The sequence below is a fragment of the Fundulus heteroclitus genome, chromosome 22, assembly GCF_011125445.2.
Source record: "Fundulus heteroclitus isolate FHET01 chromosome 22, MU-UCD_Fhet_4.1, whole genome shotgun sequence".
In the NCBI taxonomy this organism is placed as follows: Eukaryota; Metazoa; Chordata; class Actinopteri; order Cyprinodontiformes; family Fundulidae; genus Fundulus; species Fundulus heteroclitus.
The window spans coordinates 23,742,810-23,765,297 of NC_046382.1; the positions used below are offsets into that span (position 1 = coordinate 23,742,810).

Genomic DNA, 22,488 nt, shown 5'->3' on the forward strand with positions numbered 1-22,488 from the left:
GAAAGGTTTATGGTTTTTCAAAATGCACTATATTCAGTGTATAACAAATTGAAGTCAGGACAAAACAACAAAGGTACTGATAGTGTTTTCTACACCAGAAATTGTACTATACGATGCGTTACAAAAAGTATTAATGCCTGTTGTGCATTGTCACACTACTATCAATAAGTTCAGTGTGTTTTATTGGGACTTTCCACAACACACCAACACAAAATGGTGCAAAAATGTTGTGAAGTGGAAGAAAATGGCAGCCATTTGTATCAAGCCCCCTGAATCAATACTTTGTGGAAGGATATTTCCCTGCAAGTATAGCTTTCAGTCCATATGTTTCTATCAGCTTATCACTCCAAGAGGTGTTGTCTGAACATCAGCTTTGAAGTGCTAAGTCTGGCTGTATGTTTCTGTCGATTTTCCTTTGCAAAATAGCTCAGGCTCGGTCATATCAAATGGAAAGTTTCTGTGACCATCAACTTTCAAGGCTCGTCACAGGTTCTCTAGATCTGCTCTTTGACCGTGTCATTCTAGCCCATGATTATGATTTGATCTAAACCATCCAATTGTTAGTTTGACTTCATTGATCAGCTAAAATGAGAAAGTATACCCCAGTATTATTTTCGAGTAGATTTTATTCCAGGATTATCCTGCGATAGCTCAATCTATCTTTGTTTAAACTGTTACCAGCCTCCCTTTTTTCTGTCAGGGCCAGCTTCCCATACCATGATCCTGCCAATATTATGTTACACCATGTAGATGTTTTTTGTGGAGGTGATGTGCTTTTAGTAATATTTCACCACATCGTATTTTGTTAGTTGTCCAAAAAGTTGAATATTGATCTCTCAGAACACCTTCTAAATTTTTTACTGCGTATCCTCCACTCATATTACTTTCTTTCAAAACGCTTATTGCCCCTCACCCATAAAGGTCAGATTTGTGGATTGCTGGTTTCTTCAGTTCCCCCTAAAGTATAGCAGGCCTCTATACTGTTTGACTGATTAATGCGATCCTTGCCTAGCCATTCAGTCTCAGTAGACGGCCAGGTCTTTGTAGGTTTGCAGTTGTGACATCCTCGTTCCATTTTCAGTTGACGCATTGAAATCTGTAAGATTTTCAAAAATATGGTCTGTCAAACCTTTGAGGCCTTCACAGAACAGCCGCATTTTTATTGAGATAAAATTTTATTGAGCTATTGAGAGACATATGAACTTCTTCTAAAGGCAGGCATTTGCAGGGGATTGTATATCGGAGTAATGCCGCCTGAATAAATTCTGTAATGATGAGCCAACGTTACATGTTAAGTTGAATATTGTTTTTTAGAAAAGATTTAATGGTGAACAGTTAAACAGCACGGCAGCTGTTTTTCCCCTTTGTTTGTTTTGTTTGGTTGGAACTTGTTTGTTTTTCTGGGCGTGGTTTCACCTGCAGTGAAAAGCACTTTGCATTGTCCTTGTACTGAATTGTGCTATATAAATAAATTTGCCTTGCCTTGCTTGCAGTGGAGGGACCTCGTCCAGGTGTGTTACACTCAGGTTAATTGGTATTTAAGATGTTTGTCATTTGTTGTTCATTGTTGGTTGGGTGTTCGTGGTTCTGTTGGTTACACTGCTGGCTACAAAAAATAATAAAAAGAAGAAGACACTGCTTCCATAGATGTCATATTGTTGTTTTTTGGACTGTAGTTTGGATCCCACTTCCATGGCCGCTCGACCAGTTTGACAAACACATGACAATTCCCATGACACACCGTTAACCAAGTATACTTGTACTTCCACTTTAAGATTATGTGCTACTTTGTATCATATAAAGTGCCAATAAAGTAAATTAAAGTTTTTGGTTTTAATTTCAAAATATCTCCTAACTTTCAAAGATACAGTATCTATTCCCAGGAAAAAACACATTTAAATCACTACTATGACAATATATGGCTTTGTTGCTTTTATTATGTACAAACGTGGTCAACTGAGTGCAACTGAGAAGCTTTTTTTTTTTAAAAGACAATGTTGCTGATCTATCTACCGATTGCACATTATTTTATTGTTTGACAAAGGATCACAAAACCCTGAAAGATAATTTTGCTTCTTCTTTTATCATAAGCAAAATAAACAAAGACCCGTGAACCGCTTTGGTTTGAATCTTTTTAATACCCTTTGAATTTCACAATTACAATATTTTAACATACAAAACACAGTGATCACTGGTTATTATTATGTAAGTTTGTACGTACTTATTTTTCTTTTACTTCTATTCTTTAAATTAACCACTTATGTGTCCTGCCCATAGATACTTACGGTATCCCTTTTAAATATTGTAAATTCAAATTCTGTTTGTACATAAGCACAGTGTCAGTCCCAGTGTGCAACATACAGGGAATACACATTGTGAATTTAAAGCAAATAATTCGATCAAATGATGCTTCACTTGAGAAGAGACGCTAGTACTATAGAGCACAATGTTGGTACAATAGAAATGATCAAGACTGCAATTAAACATTACACTGAAGATTTCAGTAAACAATCTTAAGTGAATAATTGGATATGAGTGAGCAATTAGATATCATTAGGCAGATAGTTGCAATAACTTACAGCCCTGGGCAAGCTCAATTTAAAAAAATGATGCTGACATGTAAACTAAGAAAAACAACATTATTTATAATCTGAAATGTATTTTTTGTCTAAAGCATCTCACCATGTGCAAAATAATAATTGATTTTTATAAATATGGTTATTTTTTTCCCATCTAATATAGTTGTAATTTGAATATATTTAATCTCCCGCTGCTTTTGACAACAGACATAAAGCTTCACCCATAGAAAAATAATCATTTCTAATTCTAATAATTAGAATATCTTCACTTACAATTCACAGTACACATTGCACATTAATGTAACATTTTGCATCACAGTTACAGTGTGCTTTTCAGGAGTCAGGAAAAATACAGTATTGTACCATGAATACATTTAAAAACACACCACAGGTAACGAGACTGGCCTTTTGCAAAGGTCTGGATTCAGGTCTACGCAGAAGTCGGTTCTAGACTCTTCACCAGAACCTGCAAGGTTGTTTACTGACACTTGGTTGAGTCAGATGTTCTATGTGATGTTTTATCCTTTGTTTCTTTCTGCATTTTCATTTCCGCCGCCGGATTTTCCATTTGCTGGGCTGGTTTGTGGCCACAGTTGAAGCTATTGCACAGATCCATCATATCCTGAAGTCCCTGGACCAGGCACTTTACAAATTCTGCTGAACACGTCTGCTGGCTCTCGTGGAAACTGGACACTGAGAAGATGATGTGGTCTGACTGAGGGTTATAGCAAACGCCGTATCCATTTGGTACCACTGGTCCATAACAGCAGAACATCTCTACACTGGTTGGGACCTGAGTGTGGAGACATTGCTTAGTATTGAACTACAAACACTTTAACCACTAAAGTACTGTTGTAGGGCTTGGGGAAAGAATAAGGATGTGTACGCTGACAATTTCACAATTTTACAGGTTTGTAATTTTAGAATCCCCCATCATGCAGGCATAACACATTCACCTTGTAAAATGAGACAATACATAATATCAGGTTCACAAGAAGGAGATAAAAATGTAACAACAATTTGGGGGGGGAAATAAGAATCCTTCTCAAATCTCCAAATGCTTTGAATAATCTGTAAACCCTGTAAAATAATTCAGTTCGGGAAGGAGCAGTCTATGGGTTGTTGTTTATACTTGTCTCAATCTAAGGTGGTCCAAGTCTCAAAAAAAAAAAAAAAACATCAGAAATGTACTTTTGGTGTTTTCACCAACTAATTAAAAGTTTCACAAATCTCCAACTGTATTTAAAATACTCTCTGCTCAGGATTATCTAGCTCAGGTCTGACCAGTCTAATGCCCCATACACAAAACACTGCAGGGAGGGATAAAGTCGCCTTTTTGCGCTCTGCGTGTGTTCTGTGAAAGGATTTATGTGGCGAGGGTGGTTGAAGTCAGCCCGCCTCTGTTAGGCCCTGACTCCCCAAGTGAGGTAGTCACAGGCCCACTTCGGCTGACTTTTATGGGGTGAGTCGCCTTTGCAGGTCGGGGGTGTTATATAGTGATGATGTGGTTCTAACAGCAGCAGGGTATACGACTGTAACCAAGGCTCAGATGTAATTTCGGAGAAGAAGAGAAAGAAGGTAAGAGATAATTAAAATTGCAAGCATTTGCTCAGATAACAATAGGATTGCTACACTGAGTTTATGTGCCATTAATGTTTTGAGAAGAAGAGCACAGGGAGACTTCTGATGCAGATAGCTCCTGTCATCCTCCACTGCCGGCTATATTTTTTTGTAAACTGTCTGTAGTGCAGGACGGGCTTGTCTTTGTTGGTGTATGAAATAAATAATTTTGCCAAAGCTTAAGTATTTCAGATCTTTAACGAACGGTTATCAGTGTTGTTCCAGATTCTTTAAAACAAAAAACGTTACAATAGTCATTTATGTTAGCGCCGATAGTAAGCTACAAAATCACTGACAAATGATTCATATCTTGTCCATCACAGTTCCTTTTTTCCACAGGCTACCAAAATACTGCAACGCAAACACTTTAAAGGTGTTAGTGGCTTTAATAATGTAACTGGGTGTCTTCAAGGCTGAAGCACACCCAGTTTTACATCTTTGACCGACACCATTTTGCCAAAAGTATTTGCTCATCTGTCTTCACACACGTGAGTTTGAGCGATAGCCTCTTCTTCCTAAAGTACATTAATGAGGTCAGACACTGATGTTGGACGAACAGGTCTAACTCAGTCACAGTCTCTGCTCTAATTTATCACAAATGTGTTTTGTTGGGTTGAGGTCTGAACTCTGTGGAGGCCAGTCAAGTTTCTCCACACCTTGCTCACCCAAACTGTTCCCCCAAAGTCAGGAGCCTGAGATTGTCCAAAATATCTAGGTGTGCTGATTCACTAATGATCTCTTTCCTCTGGAGCTCAAGCCCCATTTACATGAAAACAATCTGTTCAAAACGAGATTGTTATTCCACAGGTCTACACAACAGCGTTTTTATTGCGATCTCTGTGCAGTAAACACTGGCAGTAACATTAAAATGTTGTGATTTTTCTGCCATGCCAGTAGGCGGTGTGTTCTTTGAAACACAACAACCTGCACATGTGTACAAACCCTCCCTGCTTCTAAGTGCGCCACCACTAAGTTGTACTGCGGATGTGCCAGGGCTTCCCCAGACAGGCAGACTGTTTTTCCTGTGTACTTGACAACAAAGACTGGGATGTTTTTTTAGTTTTTTTAAATGATACACTCTGGAACCCGCTCTCAAATAGTCTTGGAGAAAACAAGTGCCATTGTGGTGTAGACGAATAGTAGAAAGGCATGAAAACGTTTCTGTTTTCACCAAGAATTGCTGTGTAAACAGGGCCTAAGTCGATGAGCAGAATTCCTGAAAAACAGCCCAACACCACATTCTCCTCTGCCTAAAACCTTACAATTGTCCAGTGTGATCCTCCCAGGAATGACAAAACTGAGACTCATCTATTGGATCGGATTGCCAGATAGGAAGGCATGATTCATCCCTCCAGAGAACGCATCTATTCCTCTAGAGTCCAGTGGTGTCATGCTTTACAGCACTGCTTCTGATGTTCTGCACTTGGTGATGCAAGGATTGGATGCAACGGCCGGCCATTAAAAACCATTCCACTGAGCTGTTTTTGCTCGTGTATTGAGCTAATTTGAAACCCAGATGAAGTTGGAGCTCTTTAGCCATTGACTGCAGAAGTTTTCTGACCTCTGTGCACTATGATATTCTACATGCAATCACTTCCAATTTATTTAAATATCAGTAACGGTTAATCCAATTTAAAAGGGTTCCTAACATTCATTGTATATTTATTTGTTTAAACTTGAGAATATACTTTTTGATTTACATTTCTCTCCTACTCGCACACCAGTTCCTACACGGCAGATTTCTTAGATAAAAATCATAAATCGGAAAGTGTTTTGTTTCAGCATTTAAAACTCTTTTAAAATCACCTGACTTGTAGAGAGAATAAAGTGACTGCTGATGACATAAGCTTTATCTTTGAAGATCTCGGGTTTCTCTAGTTTCATTTCACGAGCCACTTCACGCAGACCTAGAAGATGGTTGTCTATTGCCATCCCAGTAATTGCCTAAAAGAACACACACAATACGGGTTGTTATCACAGTAATTCAATGAGGCAACACTGTAGTAGAAATCTTATGACAGAAAGAGGTTACCAGAACGGTGTACTTTGTCTGTGCATCGATGGCACATCGCAACAGCTCCATTTTCTCCCTGCCCTGTAAATGCAGAGAGTCACAATTATTTTTTTGTGATGATATCACTTTATTTGCAGTATGATTTATAACTTTACACTCTACTAAAAATAACAGTGCAAATAGGAGCAAGGAAATCTCTGATGCTGGCCCTTGTTACATCAGAAAGATTGATTCAGAATTAATTTACCAGAAATGGGAAATACAATTGAAACCATGTATTGAAATACCCTGAATGTGAAGAAACAAACATATCTTTCACTCTCTAATAACAAAGAACATTAAACATTACTGCTTTTGGTCATTTAAGATTACCAACATTATTTTTTTTGCTAATTGCTAGAACAATGAGTGAGATTAATTTATATATAAATCTTTTTTTCTTTCTTCTAATTCACAAGTTTACATGGATTTCCTTAACATTTGTTATAGCTACCCTTTGAACTGTATGACTTTGGTCCAATGTTTGTATATCTTACAACAAGGTTTTTGAATGAGTTTGCTAGAATTTTGGCCCATTCCTCATGACAGAATTAGTGACACTGAGTCAGGTTTGTATCCCACCTTGCTTTGTAATGGCCAATTCATAATGTTCACTTTGTTGTCCTTAGGCTTAAATGAGCTATAAATAGTAATGGCAACTTGTGGCTCAAATCAATACAACAGCTTACCAATCACAACAATCTAATATGCTGTTTTTAAACGGCGTGTTGCTGTTCTTGTCCACTTCTCGTACTGACTTCCATGTTTGCAGGCTGCTGCTCTTTTACCAAGATAAAATACCAAATACTGAGCTCTGTTTTGGGAACACTGGGAACTTTCATATGATTGGCTCAGAAACCAGGAATTAAACACAGGCTACACACTGCAATGAAGCAGTTCCAGACCGTACCTCTAGGTTTGCATGGATAAAAACATGACTCAGACATTGTTGATGAGGACTGATTGTTTACAGGGAATATTACTTCCATCCCAGGTGACAAATGAGAATGATCTAAGTTGATTTTACAGTAAATATATTACTTATAGCTCATTAAAGTAACTAATTTAGCCACATGATCTTTGTCCATTTGGAAGACCCATTTGTTCTTAAGGTTTGCCTTCCTGGCTGATGTTTTAAGATTTTGATGGCTTTTTTTGGTGCCTTTAAAATATTGGCTCTTCTTCTCGGAGTGTCCTTTCAGGTCTGTGTATGAGCAGGACTTTTTTTCCACTATGGATTATAACATTTTCTTACCTGCTTAAGTCAGCGCCTTCGGGTCTTTGGCTTTTAATCTGTGTTGAAACTCACATTTTGCCCTGAAACACGTTCTTCTTGAGGACAGAGACCCTACCTCCATCCTGAGTGGGTATAATGGTTGGCCATTTCCTCTCTGTTTTCCTATGGAATTTTTATTGCAAATTAGCATCATGCTGACCTTTAATTGTCTATGTCTTTTCAGCTGTAGTTAAGTGTAAGCGAATTATAGGCACATTTTTCAGCATGTATTATTGCTAATGTTAAGGTGTGTATTTATTTCAATAATAATTATAATGTCAATGTAAGATGTTATAAAAGTAATGTGTAAAAATATTATAGTGTTACGTCGCCTGGGTTGCTAGGTGAGGGGCATAGCCCGCCGACTGTGACGGAGGTTTTCGAAACGGCTTGTTTTCAAGAGACCAAATGACATTTATTTATTTCCGAAAAACAGCTGGATGTGGTTTTAATTTTGTGTTTTTTGCACTTTGGCTTTTTCTAGAAGAAGTAGATACCTAAATGTAAGCACAAAAACGTGAAAAAAAGGGAATTTTTCACAATAGGTCATCTATAAACAAATGAAACGTCACTTTCAGGTCTCAAGAAATTGCCCACAAGTATGAACCGAACATGTTGAGATTTACAATTTTCTTCACAATATTTTCCTTGATTTCTTTCAATTCTTCGGCACTGTCACACAAGGAATTGTTGTGTTGAAAGTTTTATCATAAAAAAAAATCCACAAATGTGGTTCCATTTAACTGAAGTGTTATGAATAAACTTATTAGAAAATTACAAAGCATTCCCAAATTGTTAAAAGGTATGGTAATCTTAGTGTATGTAAACTTGTAATGTTTCAGTAATAAAAATGCAATAAATAAATAAATTATAAAAAAATAAACTCTCTCTCCCCCTTCAATTATTCTGGCATTTAGCAGGTAGGGATTATTTAGCAAATCTTAACTGACCTAAACCAGGAAAAGCCTAGTCTTTTTTATATTTAAATATCTGGTTTCAACTCCTTGCAGCATCTTACACTTGAGATGAGCTTCCCATCAGTCATTGCTCTAACGAAGGCCAAAGCTTCAGGTGTGGCCGAGCGAATGTTGTCTACTCTGCCCTGCTGAAAACGACGTGTAGAGGCGCTCTCATATGTTGACACTGGTCTGCCATGACACCTGTGGTGAAAAGCAGAGGAAGAAAATCCTAACCTGTGAACTGAAATGATACAAAGAATCACAAACATTCCTTTTTTTTTCTTTTCTTACCGATAGTATGCCAACTGTAGTGCCACCTGGATATAGGCATCTGGACTCATTTTCTGCTGCTTGATGAACTGTTTTCCATAGTCAGAGAATTTGTGGACGTTCATGTCCAGATTTTTCACCAGTCTGATCACACACGGAATAAACGTGGCAGTGTGTTAACAAAACCTATCACATTTTATGGCATTAAACGATCCAGCGAGAACACAAACCTGTGGAGTTTGTCAGCAGAGGAGGTGAGGAGTTTTTGTATTTCTGGGGAACATTTCCAACGGAGTCTGCGTGGCGCAGGCAGCTCGCTTACACTCGCAGCCCTAACCAGTTTTGACGGACTGCCAATCCTGATGCCACATGGGGACAAAAGAAAGAAATTAGCGTTGCTTTGATTAGAGTTGACATCTGTAACACATCAGAAAGACATATTTCATTTCTCACATGTATTTAAGGAGATACTCTGTGCACTGCACAAGAACAATTCCTTCAAATGGTGAGTGTTCACACACGACTCCACAGCAGCCATCAGCTCCGACGATAAACTGAAAAAGAAGCATTTTTGGGCAGCATCCGTTTAATGCCTGAGATCGTTTGAAACGTCATTTCTGTGTCTTTACTTGTGCAGGTATGTTGCAAAAATACTTTAGGATCTCATCTGCATGATAGATAAATTAATTTTAACGAAGCTCCTTTCCTTTAAATGTTCATTTAATCAAAGTGTAATTTTTTTAGATGAACATTTATATAAAAATAAAGACTTATGTTCAGCTGGTAGCACAAAATCTAATTTTAAAAGCAAACCTATTCAATGCAAAACTGTCAGATTTTCTTTCTCCAAGCAAACTGTTACATTGATTTTCTGAACAAATCAAATGTCACTGCAAAAGTACATACTTAGCAATGTTTAGTTGTTTTATTTTAATTTTCATATAGAAAAAAAAGCAGGTTGTTCCAGTACATGTTAAATAATGCACTGCATTCTGAATAACAGTACCTTGCAAACATGATCATTACCCTTGAACCTTGTCACACTACAAACATAAACTTAAGTCAAAGCCTGGAACGGATGTGTTTGCTTGGTAGACCTATACAATGTAACACAAAATTCACAAGTAGAAGTAAACGGATGCATGGTTTCAGTTTGCACCTCTGCACCTTCAGAGACATTCAGAAACTCAGATTTAGGTCTGGACTTTGACTGGGCCGTCACATATGCTTTGATGTAATGCCTTCCATTATAACTCTGACTGTATGTTTATCAAGGTTGTCCTGTTGTCCTGTGAATCCTTCCCTGGTTCCTACTGTTACAGGCTTTCAACCAGGATTGACCCTCATTTATCTACATTAACACCGACCAGCTTTCCTGTTCCTGATGAAGAACCCCCCCCCCCCCCCCCCCGACTTCCTATCCCATTTTGCTTCACAAAAATCTTTAGATAGGTCCAAAGAATAAATGTAATTGTGGTCTTTTGATCAGAGCACCTTGCTTTCCAACTTCTGCATAGTTTGTGACGAAATCCAGATGGAACTTCTTGTGGCTTTCTTTTAATAATGGGTTTAATTTTGTCAATCTTGCATAAAAGCCAGATTTATCCATAATTCTGGTTTAGCTTATACATATTCTGTTGACATATTCTTCCACCTGTGGATCTTTGCCTCTCCTTCACACTTATCAAGTGCCTCATACCTGTTTAAGTGATTAATACGTGCCATTCTTGTCACATGAGGTGAACAGCAACGTGTTGGCAGGTTTGCTATCTTGTCATTCTACTTATTCCTTATTTATGAATAATTGAAGATGTTTATTAATTTATTAGACAACTCCTGTGGGCAATAAGTTGCACAGAATTTATTTCACTGGTATCCCAGTGAAGGAAGCTTATTAGATTTGCTTGCCACACTTTTCAAATTTAAAAAAAATATATATATATTTTTTTTAAATATATATTTAAAATAAAAGTTCTAAAATATAGAACTTTTATTTTACTCCCTCTTCACAATTATGTACAACTTTGCGTCGGCCTATCACGTAAAGCCAAAGCTCTCGTACACATGTTGAAGCTTAAAGACAGCTGAGCTCACTGACCTGCATCGGCTTGTCATACCAGCGGTTGCCCCCGTTCATGCTCGGCCCACCTCCGTGCAGCATCATTGCAGCCCGTGTCGTGTCACTTTGTTCAGTTCCACTTGCTTCATCCAAACAAACCAGGCACAAACATCTCTCAATCATGTCCAGGTTGTCTCGGTTGGTTGAATCTGTGAGAAGAAAAAAAATTTCATAGCAAAGCTCAGCTACTAAAACTTAATTTATGAATTAAAAATTCCTTTCAGTCTCATGAGATAAAATTTATCAGTCTCATACCTATCAGAAATCGCAAAGTTAATTATTTTTGTAATGTTTGAGTTCTAACTGCGTATCACAGATGTGAATGAGATCTCTGTCATAAAAAAAAACAAAAAAACATTTGCGTGAAAATCACAATATTTATACTTCCATTGAAAATGAGATAGTTACTGGTAGTAGTCACTAGTTGAATCAAGAATTAAACTATTTGTAATCACACAAGTACTTTTATGAATAATTCAGTGAAGAAACTAAAACTTAAAATAATATTAAGAAATTAACATGGAACAAATACTAGTGAGAGTACAAATTTGATAAACATAAACACTTCAGCACTGGACAGCTCATGGAGGACCTTTGTGATATCATCTGGTGCTGACCAACCCACCAGAGGGAGGCTTTGGAAAATATGTGTTTGTACATCATGACGGCAAGAATATCCCAACAGATCCTACTATTTTTTTTAAATACTATCCCTAAACTTTAAAATGGTCCCTTCACTCCCGCTGCAGTTAGTCACACCTGCCAGTCACTAATTAGCCAGACTAATTTCACCTGCCAGCCTCCCTACTTAAGCCTCCCTCTGCCTTCACTTCTCTGTCGGTCCATCTTCAGTACACCACTACTCCTTGCTTGTCTACCTGAGTTTTCCCTACTTGCTGTTGGAACCCTGTCACCTCTGCATCTCAAGTTAAGTTTAGCCTGTTGCTGGATCCTTTCTGTCTCATCTCAGTCTGTAGTGTTGCCTCTGCCTGTTTACTGGACTTTTTAAACTCCTCTCTGTTCCAAGCCTCATCATCTGTTGGTTTACCTGTCTCTCCTGTGCTCCAGTTACCTCAGCCTCCCATTGTTACTATCAGCTGTTTCTGTGCTCTCCCTCCTGGACATTCTCTGCCAGCCCTCTGTCTCCAGCAACTGTGGAAATATCCTGCCTCATCTGTGCAACTAATCCTGCTGTTACTCAGATCTGCAAGTATTCATCCAGCCAAGCTATACATCCTGTAGTGACTCTGACCAGCTAGTATTCACCCAGCCTAGCTGCATATCCTGCTGAGCTCTGGTCTCTAAATACCCTCTCTGCCGTGTTTCTGGTCCTGCTTGCTAGCTCCTGCACACATGTACACCTCTGCTCCAGTTCAGTCCTGTATCTCTGTTTCCACATGCCATTGTTCATCTTCCTTACAATAAACTCTCTATTTTTAGCTCTGTGTGTGCGTGCTCTGTCCGGGTTCATCCAAGAACAAATCATGACAATATATTTATTATACATAATTTCTCATTAATGATCAGTATCATGATGCTTATTTGCACCAATCCAATCATGTCTTCCTCTTTGTAAATCATGTACATATTTACATAAGAAAAATGTTTTTTTTCTATTTTCCTTTTTATAAAGGCTTCATAGACAGCAAAGTGGAACAAAAGTAAAAATCTTTGTGTCAAACTTGTATTCTCATTCTGAGTTATGAAGAATTATAAAAGCTTGAGTATTCAACTAGCAGAACATGAATAAGGAACTATTTTAATATGTATTTAAAGGGGACATGTCATGCAATCTCCACTTTTTTAGCCCTTAAATACCTTTTGTTGCGTACTTGGAGTCTCAAGGCATGCAGAAAATATTAATGCAGTTAGTCCAGGTGATGCTTTGTATTCTTTTTGGGTCATGTTCTCAAGCTGTTCAGTTTTCCCTGTTTTCTATTACAGTTTTTGAATAATTATGTCACAGTATTTGCTGCGGAGCTACTCAAGGTCATGGACTTCTGGCTTACCAATTTCTAAAGCTCTATTTTTAGTTCTTGGAGCTATTTTGTAGTCTAAGCTTAAGGATGACCAAGCTACAAGTGGATAAGTCAAAATGTTTGGTTGTTCATTATACCGTCCCCCAGCATACTGTCTGGGGGATGCCTCGTTTAGATTTAAAGAGACGGCACCAAAACAAGTTGCTCTCAGATGTTTCTCGGAACAGGGGTAAAAAGGGGAAATGTGAGAGTAAATTAATGAGGAATTCAGACCAAAGTATTGGAGTTCCTCTTTATATAGACCACAACTGAATGATTTCAATGTGAGAAGGAAGAACTGAACAGCATGAGATATCCTTTAAATTCCTTTAAATAAGAAGTCTTTGTTCAGAGCACTTCATAGAGTGTATATGTGTAGCATTAAAGTGTCTCTAATGCTACACAGTTGTAGCTGTAAACATTTAGCCACTTGGTTTTTATAAGAAAGAGATAAATCTATAAAAAATACACCTCTCATTAGCACTCTGCGAGCCTCGGCCCATTCTGTCCGTCCGTCTGAAGTGAGAAGACCGATGGGTGGGACAGGCTCATCCTCACAGCCTGCCATCTTGGTTATTTTTTCCAGCTGACTTAGCAGATCTCTTTCATTTAGTCTTCGGAAATTGATCACCACATCCAGAACGAAGAACTGCAAAGAGTCAGATTGGATACAAGAAGATTTTAGTGGAGACATTCCTCTGTTTGTCCCTATCGTATCAAATGTAAAGAGCTGGCAGATCTTCTTATCATGAGTGCACATCAATTTATCAGTAAGTGACTGTAAAGCAGACTAAAACCTGATGCAGGGACCCCACCAAAACAATGTTACCTTCAAAGACAAACAAAAAATGGGATATCTTTGAAATGTCCAGACACAAATTTTAAAGTGTACTGAACCCAAACACTCAGCCATTTTTTATCCCTTTTGGTAACATTATCTTTTCAAGAAAATCCATATCGAATGTATTCTTTTCTAAAGCTCCTACTATTTTCTGCTCTTGTTTTAATGATGGGAGGGTTAAAGTCTCACAGAAAGTCTTCACCACCACACCCCAACGTCTCTGAGCTTCAGGTCCGGACTCTGCAGCAGTATAATCCATCTTTTAATTGTACAGTCAAGATAAAAGAAATTGATTGTCCTTGGACATGTTAAGCAACAGATAGATCTTTTGGGGTCCTGACGTTATTGAACTTGAACTTGGAAGCTGAAGCAACCTGAGATCATAACACTGTCCTAGAGGTTTGATGGGTATATCTCTTCATTGCCTGCTTTTGTTAACTTTGTAGTCTACTGTGATGCTTCATACTCCTCTGGAAACTAAGACCGTCTTGGTTTCTCTCGTTGATCAATTTATTTTTTTTTTATCTGCCACTTAGGCTGGTTGCGATCATGCTCAGAGAGTTATAGGGCGACCTCTTCCAGTTATGTCTTTTCTGTTGTGCATTTAAAGTTTCTTGTTTCATGATTTATTCTTAAGGGAAACATTAGGTGGATTTACCTGTCACATTAGGTGTTCTGGTTGGGTCTTGCGTTATTGACATCACATTATTTATTGTACACAGTAAATATAGCCAATAAAATGTGGAGACAGGTTTATTTTCATGATTCAGTTATTTGCTCATGTCTGGCTTATAGCTTTTCAATATAGACTTTATGGAGTTCGTGCTGAAGAGTTTAAGCACAATTACTAAAACTTTCCGCACTGGTTCAATCTTTACCACCACTTGTCTGTTCCTGCAAATAAACAGGTGGCATAAAATATTAAACTGGTGGTTGGTTAATTATGACTGATACCACAATTATCAGTGTTTAAAACCATGGATTTTTCTCTGTCTGTTTTCAAATAGGATGTTAATGAATTATTTTAAAACCCATAATAAACAAAGTTTTAAATTTAAAAAAATTATTCAGGTGGCTGTTTCTTGCTACACAAAGCTACAAACACAGATGTGGTCATGCTGAATTTAAAATGCTTTTACTTTTACCCAATTTCTTTAAGTTTTGATATTTATGTTAAAACATTTTTTTTTACAAATAATACTACTACTACCACCAATCTTTCGCATTTCCTTCATCACACAAACCACCAAAATATTTTCTGAGCCCATGTGGAAGTATCTTCCTGTATAGGTAAGTATAGACAAGTGACTCTGTGTGTTAGTGTGGCTTTTAAAGCTTTTTCCAGTTGAATATATTAATCAGTCTATTTCATAGTAGACTGGTCTGAGTCATAAATTCTCAACTGGTCAACGTAACTCCACTAAGGAAAAGTGTAAAAAGGTCTGACTCTAAACAAAATGTTGAGATATATATATATATATAAATGAAAAATCCCTCTTTTACTGCCTTGGCATTTAGCAAACTATATATATATATATATAAATAATTTTGGCAATGATAACTGAATTTAAACAGGAAACAATTAATCCTCCCCTTTACACCTGTTGCAACAAAGATGGGTTAAAAATATCCAATTAATAATCGTTTTGTAAATTAATTCAATTTTCAGAGCTTATCTCAAGAATTTATATTTACAGTTTTACATCCCACAGTTGGGTCCCGACTATGAGTTTGGGAACCAGTGACTTTGGATTGGGTTCATTGTAACTGTTACAACACAAATTTAGCTATGGGTTTCTTCATGTCTCACCTGGTTCTTACAAGCCACAATGATGTGCTCAGGCTCTGGCATCACGCTGCTCTCCTGGGCCACCAGCGTGTCCCTGTCAGGCCCCGGTAGGCGGTACGAGGTGAAGAGGCGATAGTACTGCTCCATGCACAGAGGTGTTCCAGACAGCTGGCCCCGGCCGTAGTCCACAGGCAGGGCCCGACTACACACGGGAACACGTGCTTTTCACTAACATTAAATGTTTTCCAGGAGAGGCTTATTTCATGGTGACTTACGCGTCAAGAAGAGTCTTGTACTCCAAAACCCCTGAAATTAAGTGTGCAGCAAACCTAGAAACAAAAAGCGGGCTTTGTTTTAAATCTCAGACAGCACACATTCAGCCGTTTAATCCCACACGTTTGGAGCAGCTAAAGTTGTAATAATTCATGAAATTAATGGGGAAATAAAAACAAAATCTAGATATCCAATAGTAACTGGCTTTTACATCTTTTCCCTCTCTGATGTTGAGGATAAATTAATCTTTGAAATGTTAACATTCCCTGAAAGACTGTTTTTATCAGACCACACATGTACATCACAACATAATGCCTCAATTGTCGCACACCTTAAAGAGTCGATGGGAGCCTTGAAGGTCTGTTGGGGGAAAACCATTGCAGGGCTTGAGTTGACGGGCAGAGCCACTCTGTTGTTCAGGTACATGTCATTCAGCCAGTAGTCATAAACCTGGAGGGTTGATAGCATTTTTGCATGATTTAAACTGCAACAACCAAAACAAACAGGTAAAAAAAATAAAGATTTAAATGTGAATACAAGTGCAGGCGCATCTTAATGAACCAGAAAATCCAGTAGTTCAGAAATTCAATTAAAAAAGCAAAACAACTGAACTATATCAATTCATCACACAGAGTGATATATTTCAATATTTGTTTCTGCTCATTTTGTTGATGATGGGTGACAGCTGATGAAAAATAAAATCGAATTCATCCAAAAGTAAGAACATTACATAAGACTTATAAAATGTAATTTCTAATACAAGAATGTTAAGATTTGGTTAATGTATGGCCTATATAATCATGAGGAAAACTACTGATTCAACAGCACTTCCAAATGCACGTTAAGGCACAAAAGTTAAGTTCTGATGAAGCTGGCTGTACTCAGAAAGCTGTATATAGACATAATTATGGAAAATTAAGTAGAAGGAAAAACTTTTGGTGTTAAAGATAATGTCAAGAGGTCCCTAGAGAGACACGAGAGCCAAGAGTGTGCCGACCTGAAGGGCACCATTAAAGCAACGTGGACTTTAGCACAGCTGTAGGCTGATCCCCTCGATGCTCCACTGATTCATGCAAAAGGATTTTCAAGTAACTGATATATTATACAGCTCATGTACATGCTTATGAGTCAACTGACTTTCCTGTATTAATTTTTTTTTTCAGTGGTCTCGTGTAACACTGAAATAATCCCAGAAACAGAAATTTGGGGTTTTATGAGCTATACACCATAAATGATGAGAATTGCCAGCAATAAAATCCTTTAAATTTATTACCCTGCATATATTGAATTTATATAATGAATTTATATAAAATATGGGATTTTTTGTTTAACTGAATTACTGAAATAGTTGAACATGTGTAATATTCGAATTCACTGCAATGTCTGTGATTAAAACTTTTTAGAGTTTAGACTGTTGATTTATTTTAAGTGGTGGTGTAGAGATGAATGAACATTTCTGTATTCTTTGTAAATCCAAGTCAGAAACAGATTGCTTCCAATTCCTTTATATAAAACAGGATTATTTACCCAGTTTGCTGTTTTTCCCCTCCTCTCCTCAAGTTTGCGCTGCAGCAGCTCTCCCACCCCTCCAGGTGCTCCGAACTGCTTCACGACGTTCTGGGTCTTGTTGAATTGTTCTTCAGTGAGCAGGTGCTTCATGCACCTCAGGTATGTGGCCAGAGTTTCACCAAGGCTAGGCAGCGGCAGCTTTGGCAGAGCCTGGGCAATGGTGAGAGTCAGTAAGCTTTAACAACTCATTATACATCAAAACGTAAAATGTAAGATCTTAATTAGTCATATCACTCAAGAAGATTTTTATGTTAGACCAACAATTCTCTCTGAATGGAGAATCTCTGTAGGAAATTGTTTCTTTTTATCGATCCACTCTAATTAACCGTGGGATTTCTCATGCTTTTCAACACATTTCATTTGTCTAAATCTTTGTGTCATCCACATTTAAAAGAACCACAGAACATATTTACATCTCTGCTTGCTGAATCTTTGAAGGACTCTCGATTCAGGATCGGCATCTTGGTGACACACGAGGGCTGTCAAGAAGGTATAGACATGAGACTTTAGATTTTGAATACATAACTAAAATTGGATAAAATATATTTTTAAATGTAGTGGGTAATAAATCTGTTAGAAAAAATCCTACTATGTGAAAAATCTGTATGGTATCCATCGTTTAGATAGTAATTTTCTCATGTCTAGGTCTCTTTATTCTCTTGCCTTTCTGAAGCATTTGCATTTATCATGATGTGGATATAGAGGATAGCAAACTACTGTATTCAGATGTCAGTCTAAAGGCTGGAAGACTTTTCCCACATTTGTTGTGTAAAACCAAAAAGGGTTGTCAAGAAGTTGAATTGTTTTGGGAATTTAAAATGGATTTACCTTAGTCTTTGCTTTACAAATTAATTGCACCATATACACAATTTGTCAATGTAAAAAGAGGAATAGAAAAAGGATGGAATACAAACAGAAATGCAATCAGTAAGATTTGTATATGAGCCACCTAAGTTCTGTTAACTAACACTAACATACCTATAAAACCAAAATGACCCACGACCAGAGATTAAACATGGTACTCACCTCACGTACAGTCGGAAAATGTCACTCCTCCTCCTGAGGCTCAAGCAGGAAATTTATGTTGATGCATCGTAATTTGGAGCCAGTTGTAGTATAGACAAAAAAAAAATCCTTAAAAAACAAAATTCTCTGTCCTTCATTATTTTGAGCATCTTTTTCTCCCTCGTTTCATGGCATCAGTACAACTCCCTTGCTGGCTCAAGAGAGATGCTGAGAAGATCCCTCAGCCTCCAGGCAGCCTGGCTCCTCCCAGAAGTCCTGCTATTCGCTGAGAAGTTTGTTTGGCAACTCTGATCCTCACTCCACCTTATTTAGGCATCACTCGGTGCCTCAGATCCAACACTTTTTCCTCAGACACTTTGCCAGTGCATGTCTTATTTTTCGCGTTTTTTTATGTGTTTTTATTCCTAGTATGAAATTTGCGTTTTCAGCAACAACAAAAATATTTCTCAAATACATTTTCTAACATTTACAAAGACATCCTTTAGTGATATATCTAAAAAGGAAATTACATGTTACTGTTTGATAGTAGTTTCATTAGCAATATGATTAAACTTTTTTTTTTTTTTTTGCGAAAATGCGGCCCTCTTAATGCCTTTAATATGTTTCATTTTCCATAATTGTTTTAATGTCTTTGTAGTGGGAAAAGGGCGCTTTTTTTGGGGAGGGAGGGGGGGGGGGTAAATTCTTTCACCTGTTGATTTATTTAAAATGATCATAAATCACACTGTGTAATAATCAAAGTTACTGCATAAATAAACGACATAGAACGGCGGTGTTGTTCACATACTGTCGTTTTAATTATGTACATGAATATACATGTATACAGTCGCAGGTCAGTTCAGGCTTTGCATTCCAGAAGCACATCATTCATTTAAACTAGAGTGTAAATAATCGACGGGAAGGAGCTTCCAGGTAATTCCCGTCTTTCTGTCCCGCAACGCACAATTTTGCATATTTAATTTATAAGCAACAGGAAAACGGATGACATTAAAAGACGCATACATTTTATTTTCTTAAACCACATTTTCACAATATTCCCTGAAGAGCCCGTTTCTGTTAACGTGATGGATAGATAGACATTTATCGTTTTTTTACCCACTATATTCCCATTTTTAAACAAAGGCGCGATGTGTCTTGAAAACCACTTGATTTGACAAAACCCACAGGAATTGTCACGCACGGATACAATTTCACAATCCTAATCGAAACGTACACACACAGGTCAACATTGGCACTTTTTAAATTTCACATACACTTTAAAGGTCTTTTATTTTACGCGTACTCTCCTCCTGAGGATTCCTCCTCCGAGTGCGAGCGCTGGACAAAAGTCTCGATGCCGTTGTCGTCAATTGTTGTGCACAGACCTTTTCTCTTCTTCTCCCGTTGTTCCATCTTAATCGCGTCATACAGACCCGTGGGGCCGTCCTCCAGGAGCATGTTGCGCTCCGAGAAAGAGGGCTTCATCTTCGTCACGTTCTTCAGCAGCAGCAACGCCGGCGCGTAAAGAACGTTGACGAGCCCCATGCCCAGGTTGAGCTGGACGAAGCCCTGGTCGTGCACGATCTGCCCGGCTACGATGGGCCCCAGGGCATAGGCCACGCAGTAGGAGATGTCCGCGATAGCGTACACGCTACCGTACACGGACACGTGTCGCACATCCACGAGGAAGGCCAGCGTGGGCAGCAGCGCCGTGTCCACGAAGGCGATGCCGAAGCAGATGCCGCACAGCGGGATCATGAGCTGCCCGAAGTTCTTGCAGGCCGGTACCGTGCATGAGCTGGCCCCTATGAACACCATGCCTATGGCCCCATAGAACCACTGCAGGTGTGGGTACTTGGCTGCTAGTTTCACAGTGAGAAACACCCCTAAGACATGAGGGAAGAACGCGGGGAACCACGTCATGCCGATCTGCCACTCGCTCGCATTCATAGTTTCCTCCATCCAGTTCGCGATAGTGGGCTCCAGGAAGGCGAGGGGGATGTTGCAGACGATCAGAGCGCCAGCCACCACAGCTATGTATGGGTCTACCATCAGTTTATAGATCGGGGTGCCCACTGGCATGTTTTCCCTCTCTCTGTTGGAGAAGGGCTTGAGTACGAGCAGACACAGCACTCCGTCAGTGAAACAGATGCAGGCCAGGATCAGAAAAGGCGCCTGCTTCCCCGCCAAGTCATACAGGACCCCTCCGAAGGGCGGTGCGACCAAACTCCCGAAAGAGATGAAAGCTAAGGCGATGCCCAGCGCTTTGCTCCGCTCCGTGTCCTCCGTGAACTTGTCCGCGATGAGCGCGATCCCTGAGGTGTCCGCGAAAGCCGAGCCGAGGCCCTGGATGCTGCGCGCCAGGAACAGGGTCGCGTAGTTCTCGGCGAAGGCGAAAGTGACGGTGGAGAGGAACATGATGTTGAGCCCGATGAACAGCGGGATGTCATAGCCGACCCTGTCTATGAAGGTTCCGCTCAGCGGGTTCACCAGCAGTTGCAGGATGGCCTTGGAGGCGAACAAGACGCCTATCTGCAGGTCGAAGTTCCCCTCGGGCGCTCTGTGGATGGTGCTGTTGGTGGAGTTAGTGTGCAGCTCAGCGGCTAACTGGTCCTGATCAGCTGCTTTCTGCAAGTCCTCCAGATAATCGGGTATAATTGGCACAATCACCATGTAAAGCATGTTGTCTAATAAAAGTGCAACACAGACAATTACGAGAATGATGCGTTTTTGTCGTTCTGGGTCTTGAATAACGTTACCCAGCTGTTTAGTTCTTTCCCCCATCTGGGACAGTTTGGAGGCGGCAGATTGTGCCACATTAGCAGCTTGCTCCTCTGTGATCCCCTCTGGCTCCATGATTGTTCTCTCTTTTTGATTAATAAATTCTGCTCCCCAAGTTTGTTTTACAGAATCACGGACATCTGCTTTTCCTCCGCTTCCCCGGTGAACTAAACAACTTGCCGCTCCTTTACCTCTTCTCTGTCCCCTGCGCTGCTCTTCGCCGGGCGCCTTCTTCCAATTCCGTGAGTTGGACTCGTTTTTATCACCGTTCCCTCTTGTTGCTTCATAGCCTCACGTACCGTCAGGTGACGCACGGGTTCCGGACAGCGAGACTCCCAGGTTGGGGGGTCCAATCCGGAGCGCAGCGGATCTATCAGCGGTCCGTTCTTCTGCGCCCCGCCGGCTCCCGGACGCATCCAGCTGTCTTCAGCCACCTGTAACACGCCCAGCTAAGTCATCATTTCACATCATGCGGGTTTGGTTTTTGTCGGCTGATGGAAGGAATACGCACAGCTGCTGGGTGACTCCCATAGGTATCCCCCCCCTCCCCAGTCTCCCTCCCATCTTGGTCCGTGGCTGTGACGCATCGTCCTGCTGCTCTCCAGCAGATCTTTTATGCTAATTAAACACGAAATCCCGAGTGCGCACTGCTGTCCAGCCAGTCGCGTCAAAGCAGAGCCGCAGATGCTCGGTTAGTGGCGTTTTTTCTTCACTTTTCCTTAAGTAGTCAAAACGTGTTTTGCAGCGCACAAACATTTGACAGTTTGAGGTAACTTAGAGTAGCAATGTAAAAAAACCCAACAACAACCAGTGGCTATAATTTAGAACGAAACTAAAGCGAAATGGGTGTATATTAATTAATAAAGCGTTTGTTTTCAGCACCACACTTTAGTGGACAGCTACAGAGTTTTTTTTTTTGTTCTGTTTTTGGTCGGACAGGAACGGACGCTTCATAATGACTGTGCAGAAATAAACTAACTAAAGGCTTCTGTCAGTACTTTATCCAAAAATCTTAAATTCCATGGACTTTACTGTCTTTGAACCATCATATCTTTTCACATATCTGAAACTGTATTTATGTTATCCAAACTCTGTTTGGCTCCCGTTTGACGTATACAGTTATCTTTCTCATAAAGTCTGCTACTTTTTAATAAAAATAAAATCTGAGACATTCATGGACTTTCATGAATAGCTGGGGGCCTTCACAATTCTTGGGGTTGCCGAACCGAATTTCAGGAGTTTATCTTGATATGCAGCTAAAGTTGAACTTGAAATGTTGATCATCTCTTGGAGTTTTTGTTTTCCGGTACCCACATACCAAGAGTCCACCGATTTG

The 22,488-nt window shown here is 39.3% G+C and overlaps 2 protein-coding genes across 2 annotated transcripts; both read right to left on the reverse strand.

Moving 5' to 3' along the window:
* Positions 1-2,703: 2,703 nt before the first annotated feature.
* chata (choline O-acetyltransferase a) lies at positions 2,704-18,631 on the reverse strand. Its single transcript, XM_012880466.3, has 15 exons — positions 18,393-18,631; positions 17,780-17,845; positions 17,325-17,516; positions 16,129-16,247; positions 15,800-15,853; positions 15,546-15,726; positions 13,366-13,543; positions 10,856-11,025; positions 9,211-9,311; positions 8,988-9,116; positions 8,779-8,901; positions 8,547-8,688; positions 6,232-6,294; positions 6,006-6,143; positions 2,704-3,372 (listed from the first exon to the last, which is right to left on the reverse strand). Exons 2-15 carry the CDS (start codon positions 17,825-17,827, stop codon positions 3,058-3,060), a joined length of 1,953 nt encoding a protein of 650 aa, XP_012735920.2. The 5' UTR covers positions 17,828-17,845; positions 18,393-18,631; the 3' UTR covers positions 2,704-3,057.
* Positions 18,632-19,165: 534 nt separating this feature from the next.
* Positions 19,166-21,713, reverse strand: slc18a3a (solute carrier family 18 member 3a). The gene has a single exon (XM_012880467.3). It carries the CDS (start codon positions 21,225-21,227, stop codon positions 19,665-19,667), a length of 1,563 nt encoding a protein of 520 aa, XP_012735921.1. The 5' UTR covers positions 21,228-21,713; the 3' UTR covers positions 19,166-19,664.
* Positions 21,714-22,488: the final 775 nt, after the last annotated feature.

Bases quoted from the DNA above. Each gene is read 5' to 3' on its own strand.
- chata (XM_012880466.3), bottom strand. From the start codon at position 17,827: ATGCCGATCCTGAATCGAGAGTCCTTCAAAGATTCAGCAAGCAGAGAT. The intron at 15,854-16,128 runs GTGTGCGACAAT...TTTTGTTTCTAG, and splicing joins GCTCCCATCGACTCTTTAAG to GTTTGCTGCACACTTAATTT. The intron at 15,727-15,799 runs GTAAGTCACCAT...TCCCGTGTGTAG, and splicing joins TACAAGACTCTTCTTGACGC to TCGGGCCCTGCCTGTGGACT.
- slc18a3a (XM_012880467.3), bottom strand. From the start codon at position 21,227: ATGGAGCCAGAGGGGATCACAGAGGAGCAAGCTGCTAATGTGGCACAA.